The sequence below is a fragment of the Myripristis murdjan genome, chromosome 5 (assembly GCF_902150065.1).
Source record: "Myripristis murdjan chromosome 5, fMyrMur1.1, whole genome shotgun sequence".
Lineage (NCBI taxonomy): Eukaryota > Metazoa > Chordata > Actinopteri > Holocentriformes > Holocentridae > Myripristis > Myripristis murdjan.
This window is the reverse complement of record NC_043984.1, coordinates 6,445,240-6,458,442: the sequence shown is the minus strand read 5'-3', so window position 1 is coordinate 6,458,442 and position 13,203 is coordinate 6,445,240. Positions and strand designations below refer to the sequence as shown.

Here is a 13,203-nt window from a genome sequence, read left to right as displayed (position 1 = left end):
AATTTCAGCAACTTCCCTGTGATTGATTGAGCTTGTCTGGCACGTTGAAGCCGATTGATTAGGCGCTGTAAAATGCAAACTCGGCACATCTGTAATCTTTCAGACAGGCAGGATCAGACGCTCAGCACATTTGCGATGAGGACTTCCATGTGCTAAACCGAGGCCTGGCTGTAAGTGGTTGAGTTATGCGACTTGGTCCAGGCTCCTTATAGAGTGTACCGGTCTAAGTATCCAGAAGCATCGCTGGGTGGTAAGGCCTCAATAAACATAACAGTGGATCTATTGCTTTACTTTTAAAACTTTCCTGCTATCAGTGCATGCAAGAAGCTAAATGCAGGATGGTTAACATAATATCTACACTCTAAAAGACCTCATTAATTTTTCTGCTGCTTCTGCCATGTATGTTGAAGCACAAAATGCTGAAAAATGCCCTGTCATATTTGTGATTTTTGTCTGCGAGAGAATGAGGGCTAACAACAAGACAGTTCTAGCGCTATAAAGGACCTTGTCATGTCCTTATAGTATGCAGGCACTCATCTGACAAGGTGTCTCAATCAAACCCAGATCAATCCTCCATTAATCTCTGTCATCCCTGTGATCCGTTTATCCATTTCAGCGACTAGTGGCCCTCGGGAATACATCTATCACTGTTTCCCCCCCGCAACCAAATTAAACTCTGTCATGAAAGATCGGAAGGGTGCAACAGAGGACTGGCAAACTGTTTACATCGAATCAATATTCTAAGTGATCAATGCAAATGATCTGTATGTAATGTGTGGGTAAGAGAGAGATGGAGCTGAGAGAGAGAGTGTTTTCACAGCGTAGCCTTTTTAATGGGCAGAGCTTTCAAACTGAATTGTCCAACTAGTCATTCAATAGCAGAATAATTTAGTACAAAAAGGACAGCAGTGTGACCGTTCCAATGAGTCCTAAGAGCTAAGATGGTCACCGGACGTCAGGCCGTCTAGGGAGAAAAAAACCTCTTGTGGACTTCAGACAGATTGATTTATCAATTCAGGGCTAAGTGGAAGCAGTAGAAAAGTGACAGTGGCCAAAAACCTCATCCATAAACATCAAACATTTTTTTGACTGGGATGTATAACACACTTCCCATATGAGGCAAGCTCTCAAGTGAGCCGCCTGTGGCGAGCTGAGTCAGATACATGGATGAAAAAAGGTTTGTTTGTTTGTTTGTTTTTTTTTAATCGTACCAGTTGGTTTTATTATGACAATGCACACTTGTTAAGCAAAAAAAGCCTTGGCATCCTGCAAAAATCAACAACATTATGACTACACGTATCACTCGCATGAGCCTGCATTGACCAGTCACCAAACGGACTGCACCTTACATTATTATTGCAAAGGGTCACTTTCAGTTGAAACTCATCAGCAAACATTAGGACATAAAAATAAAATCTGTGATTACATAAAATATGGGTCATTCCAACTTCGTATAGTGGGAGATACATTTTGATATGCAAACACACACAATAAAATAAAACACTTGAAATATGTGACCCATGACAAAAAAAAAGTGTACATAACTGAATCATAATTGAATCTCTAAGCTAAGATTTTACAAATCGCAGAAGACTAATCATTAATCGTGTTTTCTTTTAATAATCAAACAATTTGAGGCTGTATCAAAAACTTTGTAAAAAAATTAGATAGAGATTTTTCATCTACCATTTTTCAGTGTGTTTTCCCTCAGATGAGCTAATAACTGGAAACTCAGTGTTCTTTCTTCCCTCCGTCACTCTGCCTCCGTCTTAGCCACTACCGTCTCCTCCGCGATGTCTAAAATGTGAATATCTGTACAATCCCTTCTGGGACAGTCTCCATGGCACGCTATGCTTCTCCTCAGGCCGGAGAGAACGACTGCCTCGTTACATAAAAAAATAATTATCCCTGGTCCAAAATAAACTGTAGAGCTCTTCTTCTCATTTATGCAAATGGTTGGAGCTACACACTGAATACAATTTAAACCTGTTGGGTCAATCACTGTACGTACAAAAGACGCAAAAGGCAGAAACGGCATTCCACTTTTGCTATAGTTTAGTTGACTTGCTAAGTTGAAGTCAAAAAAGTGTAGTGAGAGTATTCAATTGTATTAACTGAAATTATACATCTCACAAGTTAGTTAGATCAACGCAAAGTATTATTAACAGTAGTTAATTTTTTCTTCTCTGACCAAAAGTGAGAGTTTGCCTCCAAAGTACCATATTTACTCTCCCACACAGATCTGAAGCAAAAATACATGGTTCAATGCAGCACCTAGCAAAGGCATTGGAACTTCAGAGGGCATGAGAACAAACAGGAATTTAATGGAAAGCATCCAATGTTAGCTCTGATCAGACCTATTGTGTTACCAAATGGGGAAAAAGAGCTCCTGCAGATTATTTTAGTGAGGCACTCCCTTTCTTCCCTCTTTCCTTTCTTCCACCACCCAAAAATATAATAACACGATCTGTCAGAACAACTTCCAGATATACAGTGAATTTTTAAAACCAATAAAACAAACAAATCTTTTATTATTCATCTCTAAGTCTTTTTTAGGCTACCTTGTTATTCTCATCTTTACTAGACATTGTGAATAAGGATAGAAACAGACAGCTAGTGTTAAAAGGCAAACCGTATTGAGTCAGAATACACGTGCGTGCGCACACACACACACACACACACACAGACACACACACTCACACACGCAGACGCATACGCACACACCCTGGCCTCCCATTCTCTTGTGTTGTCTGCAGGGGCGATTCAAGATCCTTGTGATAGTTTTTTTCATATTCAGAGAATCTCGCTCTCCTTATTAAAAACCAGAGTTGTTGCCTGCAGTGGTCTGATGGCAGTTCATTGTCTTCTCGTATTATTCAAAAGCAAGACAAAAGAGCTGTTAGGCAAAGGATTTTTGAATTGAAGTGAGTCCAGGGAAAAAAAAGAAGAATCTTGGGGTGAAGACACAAAAACAAAAGAAAAGCCAGTTTTCAAAACAACATAGAGAGAAAAAAAATGAAAGCGCTGGGAAGGGAGAGTGCATCTCCACACTGTCACTGCTGACCAGCTGGTCGACCTGAAAGCCAACGTGACGAGAAGTTGTCTGTCTTTTGCAGGCCACCGTAGTAGCTGGGCTACCTCTAAAACAGTAGTCCCTCCCAGCTTTTTCAACCAATCTGCCCATCTCTCTACTGTAAAACCCCTCCCTCCCATTTCTCCTCCTCCTAAACCAAGTCCCGTTGAGCTGTTTTGTACGTATAGCACCTCTTTTCGTCCCTCCCCCTGTAAATATCCAAACAGACAAACATCAGCATAGAAACTGTCAGTTCCTCTGGCATCCTCTCCCTCCATCCTATGAGGGGAGGGCTAGGCAAGTCTTAGGGTGGGACGTAGGGAGGTGGGGATCTGTAGGGGGTCATGTTCTTGGGACGGGAGCCCTTACCCTCCATGGGAGCGGTGAAGGGAGGTGGTGGCTGGTACGGAGGTGCATTGGGGTCCTCGTCCCGCAGAGCTGTGTACTCACCAAGCAGCTCCTGGTTGAGGGGAGTGGTCTCTGGTGTTGCCATGTTGGGGTACTCTGGGGGTGGAAGTGGGGGCTTCTCTTCCTGCAGAATCAAGGGCATGCTGGAAGAGGGAGGGGGCTTAGAGTCATCGAGCTCATCAGCAAAGATAATCGGCACACCTTTTTTGATGAATGTGGCCTGGTCCTCGATGGTGAGCTTGCCCTTTCGTTTCTTCCTATAGCAGATCATGGCAATAATGCCTGCTATCAACAAGATTGCCGCCACCACCACGGCCGGGATGACCGTGTGAAGGTATACATCATCCGTGCTCTGTCGGCCTGTTCCGAGAGCTGGGGTGATAGCTGGAGGTTCTGGTATATCAATTTGTCCTTCTGGGATGAACGAGTGGGCTCTACAACTTGCCCTTCCTTTGGCCATAACATCCAGTGGTCTGAACTCTGGTGCCATAGTGTACCTGAAGGTTTGTGTGAGCCTTCCGTCTTCATGAGCAAGCCTCTTGCACATAGCCGTGATCTGTTCCTTTGGACATGGGTGTTGCGGAAGGCTGGTGTTAGTCCACTCCACCACAATGGACCCTTTTGTGATGTTTCTTAGACTCACTGTACTGCTATTACGATCACCTAGTGTGTACGCCAGCTTCTTGACCAAAATTATCTTCTTGTGGATGTCGTTGGTTACTGACCATGGCTCACCCTCAAAGCGGGCGGTAAAGAGCACAGGGGTCTTGTCGTTGACGGGCCAACGGTTCACCCGGACCTCAAAAGCATCGATGGCATTCAGGCCACCTTTGTCCGTTGCTTGCATGAAATATTCATGCTTTCCAACATGTTGGACATCAGGTAAGCCATAAAGAAGTTGGCTGGTGGTGTTGAACTGGATCCAGGAGTCATCTCCAACCACCTCATTGTGGTTCTGTCTCAGTGTTAGACGCAGCTTATCTGTGGTCCCATCCTCTGTATCAAAGAATGTATCAGATGGGATCTTGACCTCAAAATAGGTGCCAACCAATGCATTGACCTGGTCAATGGGGTTACGCAGGACAGGCTTCTCATTGGATGGATCTGGGATGACACCTGTTGAAGGTGTGGTGCGCCTGGGTGCCTTGGGTGTGGTGGTCTTTGGCTCTCGGGGCACTGGTGTGGTTTTAGGCTTCTTGGGCTTCCTGGTGGGTCTTCTGGTAGGTGTGGGTGGAGTTGCAGTGGCTTCCACATAGGTAGGCCTGGTCATTGTTGGCTGAATGGGGATGGTACTGGTGGTCTCCATAACCTTGGTTGGTTGAGGTGGTCCCAAGGTTGGAGTGTGAGCAATAGGGTCACGAACCCTGATTGTAGGCTTGCCTGGCAGGGGAACGGGCCCTCTCACTGGTGGAGCAGAGCTGTCTGTTGGTGCAGCAATGGAAGGAGAGGAGAGTGTGGGGATAATCCTCACCGGAGGCTCCACTAGAGTTGTAGGAGGAAGCACAGTCAGAACTGGTGTGGGAGTGTTGTTCAATGCTCGCCTCACCCGCTTGGGGATGTGGGGTTTCTTGTTGGCAATGTGCCAGCCCACCACAGGGTAGCCCAACTTGGCTGACATAGTGCCTTCCTTAGCAGGAGTTTGGACGCTATTAATGTTTGGGACTGTGCTCTGGTCCAGAGAGCAGCCAAGCTTCCATGATAGCAGAGCTCCATTCTCCACTACCTAGAGCAACAAGAAATACATAGAAATTAATTTAACTCAATTGTCTATACACCTCTATTATGTTCATTATTCACTCAAAAACAAACACTCACTCAACTCACCTTTTTTGCATTTCCTGGCCCAGCCATGAATGCCGACATGTCAAACAGCCTGTTGTTCACCACTGGGAGGATCTTCATATGCTGGAGCCCGACCCCAGAAAAGCTCCTCATGTTATCCAGCAGCTCCACCCTCTGTTCTGAGCTCATCTTGGTCAAATCTGCATCTAGGATCACGGTCAGCACTGTGACTGGCTCCTCATTACCACACATGAATGGCTGGACTTCGCCTTCGCTAGCAGCTTGGTTGAACATCAGCTGGGCTGAATCTGCATCCAGATGATCTTCAGGGTGCACCTCGATGGAAAAGACCTCAGAGGAAGATGAGGCCTTGGTGTCGTTGGAGATGGAAACAGAGATGTAGTGAACACCCTTGTCCTCCTCCAAAGGCAGACCCTGTAGGACTCTGCTCTTTGCATTCCAGTGCAGCCAGCCAGGGAGGGAGTCCTTACCAGTCTCTGTGATCTGAGATCGCAAAAGAGAGGGCAATGAAAAAATGATTTTTCAACAACTTTTATCCTAACAAATGGAGACATAATGAGTGAGGCATAAGTTAAAGATCATCACAAATATATTGGATATTGTGATTTTTGTTCAAATCAAACTTTCACATTGTTGCATGCATAGCACAACTATGTCTTGATCTGACAGACAGAGAGAAAATTAGCCACAAAAATGTGGTGTTGATAGATATTTAAAATGTTTAAGGAACAGAATATCTGATAATTGTCAGTAATTGTGAAAACATTTTAAAATTTGATCCTTTCCCAGAAATTAGTTAGTACTATTGTTATGATTGCCAATAAAGTGAAGATCTATTTAGAAGTTTCTTGTGTGAAAAAACAGAACTAATGGAACAACTAACGGAACAACTAAGGGAGATAAAATATACCTGTATACTAAGATAATCTTGTTTCATTTTATTTCATTTCAAGGTTTTAACCACAAGGTCTTTGTAAGCAACATTTTAGTCAGAGACATTCAGATAAAAAACATTCAAACATAAAATAAAGGGGCAGTCATACAAAATAAAACATGCCAAAACAATATCCAGAAGCTTTAAGAAAATTTAGCAAGCCCTATACTCCCAGAGCAAATAGTAGGAAAACACACCACTCATTTTTCATTTATTGTAATATCTTAGATTAGATAGTTTCATACATTCTGATGTCATTTTGACTTTTTTTTCTCTGTAGGGCGTGAGATTTTTTCTGTCACCCACATAGTTCATATTTCTAATTTCTCTCATTATAGTTTTTGTTTAACATTTGCCCAAATTAAATGATCTTCCATCTGTTACCCATAGCGTTTCTGTATTATTTCACAATACTTGCAACATTTTAGAGAGTGACAGATGAGGAATTTAAGAGACATGAACTGAATCCTTTCAGTTCATGTGAGGGCGGTTAGGCGAGGGCATGTTGTAAAAGACATGAACAGGATTTATACTTCCACTATTGCAGGTACCCACATAAACACACACACACATTCCACTGAAACACAACTTCAGTTTCAGGCTAACATGAGAAATAAATTAGATATGGGATGAGCTGGTTTTCGTTTCAAATGCATTTCAAGTATATATAATATGCACCATCAGGTATCATCCCACAAAGACACACACACACACACACACACACACACACACACAGCAAGAGCTCTGAATTGTAATTTAAACCCAGCTAAAATTAAAATAACTTAGCCAATTATACAAGTGGGGACGCCCCCATGGCAGGAGGCTGATGGAGAGAAATGGATCGCAGGGGAGTGACAATGCATACACACACATAAATCCAAAAACAAGAACAAATGCGTCCTGCGCTCCCCAGCCCCTACAAGTTAATTCTGCGGCTAATAAATGCTGGTTGATAAATTATGTAGAGGCAGCGTTCCCAAGACACATCATTAATGCTCTAACCAGCACACAGGCAGCGCCAGGGGAAAACACACACACACACACACACACACACACACACACACACACACACACACGCCCACACCCACACACACAGACAGACACAGACACACACAGCCACCTTGCCAGCAGTTTGGCTTTTAACAATTATCCCTGCAATTCCTTTAAAACCCCTCCCCCTGGACGAACACTGTCCCTCCTTCCTCGAGATAGATCTCCTCCCTTCCCACCTTCCACTGAAAGATAAGGGGGAGGACTGGGGAGCTCTGAACCAAACCACAATGACAAAAACATAAAAAATGACGAACCAGCTCAGCTGACAGCCGAAACAGCAAATTGCCTTGAATTCTTTTATGTTTTGTTCTATGAGTTTGTAGATAAACATGAGTGGATTATTTAACACTTTTCCCCTTAAAAAAAAAAAAAAATCAAGCCACCAGTGAGTGAATGATTGAATGAAACACTTTATCCACCCAGCCGGGATAGTGTAAGTATTGGAACAATAATATCAAGTTAGCCTTTTCTGCTGTCATTATTTCAACAAAAGCTGACAGTCTAATTCATTGGAAAACAAATTTCTTTGGTGGTGAAGATGGATGATGTCTCCTGTTCCTTCAGACCAGATCATGAAATCTATCCTCCCTGATAACAATCGATTTAAGAGGACACAAAACTGTTCTTATATAGTATCATCCAACTTGATGATTACAGACTTCAGGGAAAACACACAGGATTGTAACCACTAGCAGGTTTCTTTCCCATCAGTTTTCAAACAGCCTGATGTCACCACTGTTCAATTTGACAGCCAGCTTTGATTTGGTTTTGGTCTATTTTTTGTCGACAAAACTTTAAGCATTTAGTCATTGAAAATGAACATTTTAATCAAGTTCTACTGAGTCATTTTTCACATTTTTACATTCCTCATTATAGCTTCTTTTGGATATAGCCTTTGTTTTATACTGCTTAATATCAAAAGTAAAGTTTGCCCATACATCTGTTTTCTTCCAAATTGAGGTCAGGAGCTGTGTTTTCATTGTGTGTCTATTTCTGGCATTTATTCACTCTTTATTTGTTGACAAAAATATCATCATGTTTTGTCAGTTTTTGTCAACAGATATTTTTTTCTTTTTCATTTTGTTTTTGTCTTCTTTCTGTGGTTGACAAATACTTAAAGTTTTAGTCGACAAAATAAACACTGGATGTAGCCCCTTCTTTAACTTGAGCAAATTGTCTATTGTCCACAGTGAACCAGTAGGCAACGAAATTTATGGAAATCTGCATCATGTTTGATTCAACTGCACATTTTTGCAGTGTATACCTGCAGCGTTAGTCAGAGTGACTAATGCTGCAGGTAAAAATTGAACAAGAGATGTCCTGCATTCAAATCTGCCCAGGACTTTTGTTGCATGTCATTTCTCTCCTCCCTCTCCAGGTCTTTCCTGCTTCTCTCTATTTTCAACTAAAAATCTCTCCCTGAAAAAATCATGAAGAGACTGTGAAGGCCAAGCTATGCCAGGCAGAATTCTCATAATTTCTCCATAAGTTGCTATGGTGCATCTTGAGAGATCAAGGATGATCTCTTTTTTACTTGCTGTCTCCTAAAACTTTGTAACAGAGAAAAATAGTTAGTTTGCCAGGTACTTGAACAACAAGAACAAACAAAACCAACTGGAGACATTCGGTTCTGGTAGGCAACTTTGAATAGGTTTGGATAGACTATGACAAACAAGACTGTGAGTAGACAGTGGCAGCCTAAAGTCAGGAGAATGTTTGCATCATCAGTGAAAAAGGAACAGTCTTTCGTCCCTTGACACCAGCTGATCCCTAACTACACCACTGGCGCTTTTCAGGGGCCAACAGCACAAGACTGTGGTTACATTGGGCAACTTCCAGGTGTTATGAGGAGGTGTATTTAAGTATCTCTCTCTGTGCAGCTCCCTTATGCTCCCCTGGGCCATAGTTAGAAAAAAGGAATGTGTTTTATGTCAACTTTCATGGTTTAATAAGGGTTAAGATAAGAAAAACGGTGCCTTTTCAGGGTCTTCCTACTATCTTAAACTCTTATATGGCCCAGTAGAGTTTCTAGTGTTTGACTGCCTAAAAGAGCATGAGAAATATACAAAATCCCCCAAAAATGTCAAGAAAAATATTTCGTATCTTTTCCTGGCACAAGGCTTCAGAGTAAGAAAGCTTGATGTTTGGCCCTAAAGGTTATCGTGTGCTTTCAGAGATTCCTCTAGACTCCGTATCCCTCCACACAAGCCATACCATTGGCAAGGTTACTGCCTAAGCCTTTCTAAAACAGCCAGGGAAAACCCTGCATTTGGGAGGATTTATCTGGGGAAGCAGAGGAGGCTACGCAGCAAGAAAGGAAGAGACAAGACTTTCCTGGATGATTTTAAGGTAGCGGCAACGGCATCTTTGCATACAGAAACAGCTACCATTGGTCACCAAGGAACCCAGTTTCAGTTCACACTTTTATTTGAAATGAGAATAAACTGCTCTTTTCATGTACCTTTTCTCTTCTGTCTTCACTGAAGAAACCACTACTGTTTCCTCAAAGAACTGTTGTTGTACTGTACGGCTCTTTGAGGTACCTCTGAACCATTTCAAGGAATGGTCTTTTAAAGAACTACGGTCTGAGGAACCATTCTAGGTTCCAGTTGGAACCTTTATTTTTCTGTGTGTATACAGAAGCTGTTTGTCCTGTATAATATTTCTTTTCAGTTCTACTGCCTAGAAAGAAAATCTACTTCACTTTAAGCTTAAGTGTCTTGGACATCATTAAAAACCCAAGCAACAAGCAGACAAGAGACCTTTAGGTGAGGCAACGAAGAGTGATTTGGGGGAATGAATCGCTGACATTTGCAAGGAAGTCCAAGCACAGCTGTCACCCCCAGTGTGAACACAGCAGCACGCCACATCTGCTTTGCCCCTGCAACCCTCCCCTCGCTTTAAAGACTGTTAATTAAAACTAGAGAAACGATAATCTCTCCGGGTGTGTTTGATCATCTCTTTCTCAATGACACACTCACATGCCAGCCAAAAAGCCACCGTGACTATCAGCTGCGATGAGCTATCGTGTTGCCACTGTGGCGTAACAACTGGGGGTGAAAACGTATTTGAAGTCTATATGATCGGCAGGCATGAAACATTGCGGGACATTATCGCATATCATTGCCATCATTCTCGTTCTACTTTGCTCCAGTGGTCTCGCTCCATCTGCCTCCTCAGCTCTTTTGTTTAGAGTTACAACCCTTGATCGCTGAGAGCAACTGCAGTTTGGAGCGTGATAGTGTTAAGGCTCAGACCAAAAGTACAAGAGAGATTGTGAAACAGCCTCAGTGCTGATGGTTAATGTTATGGATTGTGAATCCAATGTCAACGCAATATCTCTGTGCTCAGGGATCACAGATGCTCTCTTTCTTTCTCTTTGTCTTGTTCACCTTAGGTAGAGAAATAGCTATGCTGTTTGTCCCGTGTTTCTTCCTCCCTCTCTCAACCGCTCCACCTTGCTCATTCACTACTTGGTAGTACGGTGTTCATCCACAGTGATTCCTTTATCAAAGCGTCGAACACTTCCCCCCACCACACACCTTTGTTTTCTCCTAAGAGACAAGCAATTTCATCACAGACCTCTTTTGAGGACAGATGAAGGGAGGGAGAAAGAGAAAGAGAGAGGTGGGGGAGAGAGAGAGAGAGACAGTGACTGGGATATTGACAGAGACAGAGGTAGAGGTAGAGATGGAGAGAGTGAGAAAGAGAGATCGAACAAACAACGAGTACAGATACAGAGGGAGAGACACACGCACACACACAGAGAGAGCCTGGGCATGTCTTTGTGATATGATGATTTGGGGTTAAAAAAAAGCTTGAGGGGGAAGGCAGGGAATAGGGCGTACACACAAGAGGAAGGGGATGGAGGAGAGTGTTGAGGGGGAGGAGAAAAGAAGGAGGGAGAGCGAGAGAAAACAGGTAAAAGAGAGGATGAGGTGGAGAGTAGGTAATGGGAAAACGAGAGGTGAGAAGTGGAAAGAGACAGAAAGAAAACCAATGAAGGGTGAGTGAGAAAGAGACTGCATACAAGAGAAAGAGAGAAACGGAGAGAGAGAGAGACGGAGAGAGAGAGAGGAGGCGAGAAAGCAAAATCTACCGAGACAGAAAGTGAGAGGGGGATTGCTGGCACAGTCAAGTGTTTCCACTGGAAAATGTGAGGCGAGGAGGAGGGATGGAGGCAAGTAAAGAGCTATAGAAAGGGGGGTGGGGTGGGGATGGGGGGTGAACAGGCAGGCGGATGTTTATGAGGGGAAATACGTCTTACAGCCCATTTTCTACCGTTAAAAATTCATTCGCGACCCGAATCCTGCAGCAGGCCCATTCAAACACTTTAAGAGTGCAATCTAGGAATGGGAAATGTATGGCTGGTTGGAGGATGCAAACCCAGCAACTCCTAAATGTCAACTTTATTTCACGAAAGAAAGGCTCATTTTTAGATTGACCGCTGCTATGTATTATTAACATTCCAAAATAGGGTTGGGATGGGATGGGATTAACCCCCCGAACTCGGATTTCCCCTTAATTTTCTCCTTAACTAGTTTAAGAATTAGAAGCACATTTTTTCCATTTTGTACAAAATCTTCTTTCCTACATATTCTATATCTTCTAGTTGAAACGCTTCATTGAAGCTAGATTACACTGATATTGAATTCAATATTCAAACCTGAGATGCCATTGTTTTATGGCTACATGAGATGTCTTGTGCACCATTTTATAGACATTTGCCTGTAGTTCGGCAGGACACATTTGGTATCTTTGGAAACCTTGGGATCTCCGCTAGAATTTAAATTAAGTTGTGTGGGTTTGAACAAAGCTTGACTGCACAGCATGCATTTGTAATGCCAAAAACCACCGATGGGACCAGTATGGTTGAAGATGTTAGGCAAATAAGGCTAAGAAGATGGGTCTGAGGCTAAGAAAAAAAAAAAAAAAAGTGTGTGTGTGTGTGTGTGTGTGTGTGTGTGTATGTACGTACACACACACACACACACATCTATATATCTATAATTATAGATATATAGATATATTATGTACAGGAGTTATGACATTTTCATTAGATAACAGCAATATGGAATGAGACTGCATACTCCCAGAGATGAAGGAGGTTCCAGGAAAAATATACCCCTTCTATTAATAGGCCCCATTGTAGGAAGATGCAGTGTCAGAGATCCACAGGCATCAGTAACATAAGGAAGACATTATGGGCTGCGGTACTAAGAAAAAAATGTCATTAAAATGTTTGTGACTGCTGTGCGCAGTACAAGAGAGAGCTTGGTGTGCAAAGCGCAGATGTGTACATGACAAATCGACTTCAACAACACATCATAATCTCTCGTACATTCATTTGGGAGTGCACACGTGGACATATCTGTGCATTCATCCACACCCACGCACAACTGCAAACATACTCCTATTATAAAGTCATTAAAGTATAATGATTGAGAGGGCTCTTAGCAATAAAGCCTGTGCTGAGGAAGGCTCTAGCTCTTTCACACGAACACACACAACCTGAGGTAAACCTGGCTACCAGGGCCTGCAGTGAATACCGCCTTCCCTCTGCCTTTTCCTGTGCAGCTCAACTCCATTTGCTTGCAGTTTACGACAATGAGCCACGACTCAGAAGCCAACAGAAACTGGCCATTGTTGGCTTCCAGCTGTGCACGGACGAGAAAGCAAAAAAAAGAAAAACTAAAAACAGAGAGAGAGTGAGAGAGAGAAGAAGAAGCGAAACAGGCAGAATGTATCGGTGCAAAAGAGAGGGAGACTGTGTATGTGTGTGAGAGACAGAGTGTGTGTGCCTGTATGTCTGTGTGTGTTTGTTATGACAGGGACTATTGTAAGGCAAGAGGCGATGCGAGGACACAGCAGCTACCCTCTCTGCTAGCTGCTTATGCAGCAGTCGTCCAAGGAGCGGTCTTGGCTTAGCAAA

General features: G+C 42.9%; 1 protein-coding gene across 3 annotated transcripts in view; it reads right to left on the bottom strand.

The window, feature by feature from the left end:
* Positions 1–808: 808 nt before the first annotated feature.
* Positions 809–13,203, bottom strand: part of dag1 (dystroglycan 1) — a 53,036-nt gene continuing 40,641 nt past the window's right edge. For all 3 annotated transcript variants that reach the window (XM_030050954.1, XM_030050955.1, XM_030050956.1), the window contains 2 exons: positions 5,306–5,767; positions 809–5,204 (listed from right to left, as the gene is read on the bottom strand). In XM_030050954.1, the coding sequence (XP_029906814.1) occupies positions 3,378–5,204; positions 5,306–5,767 (2,289 nt within the window). In that variant the 3' untranslated portion in view covers positions 809–3,377. The remainder of the gene's footprint in view (positions 5,205–5,305; positions 5,768–13,203) is intronic.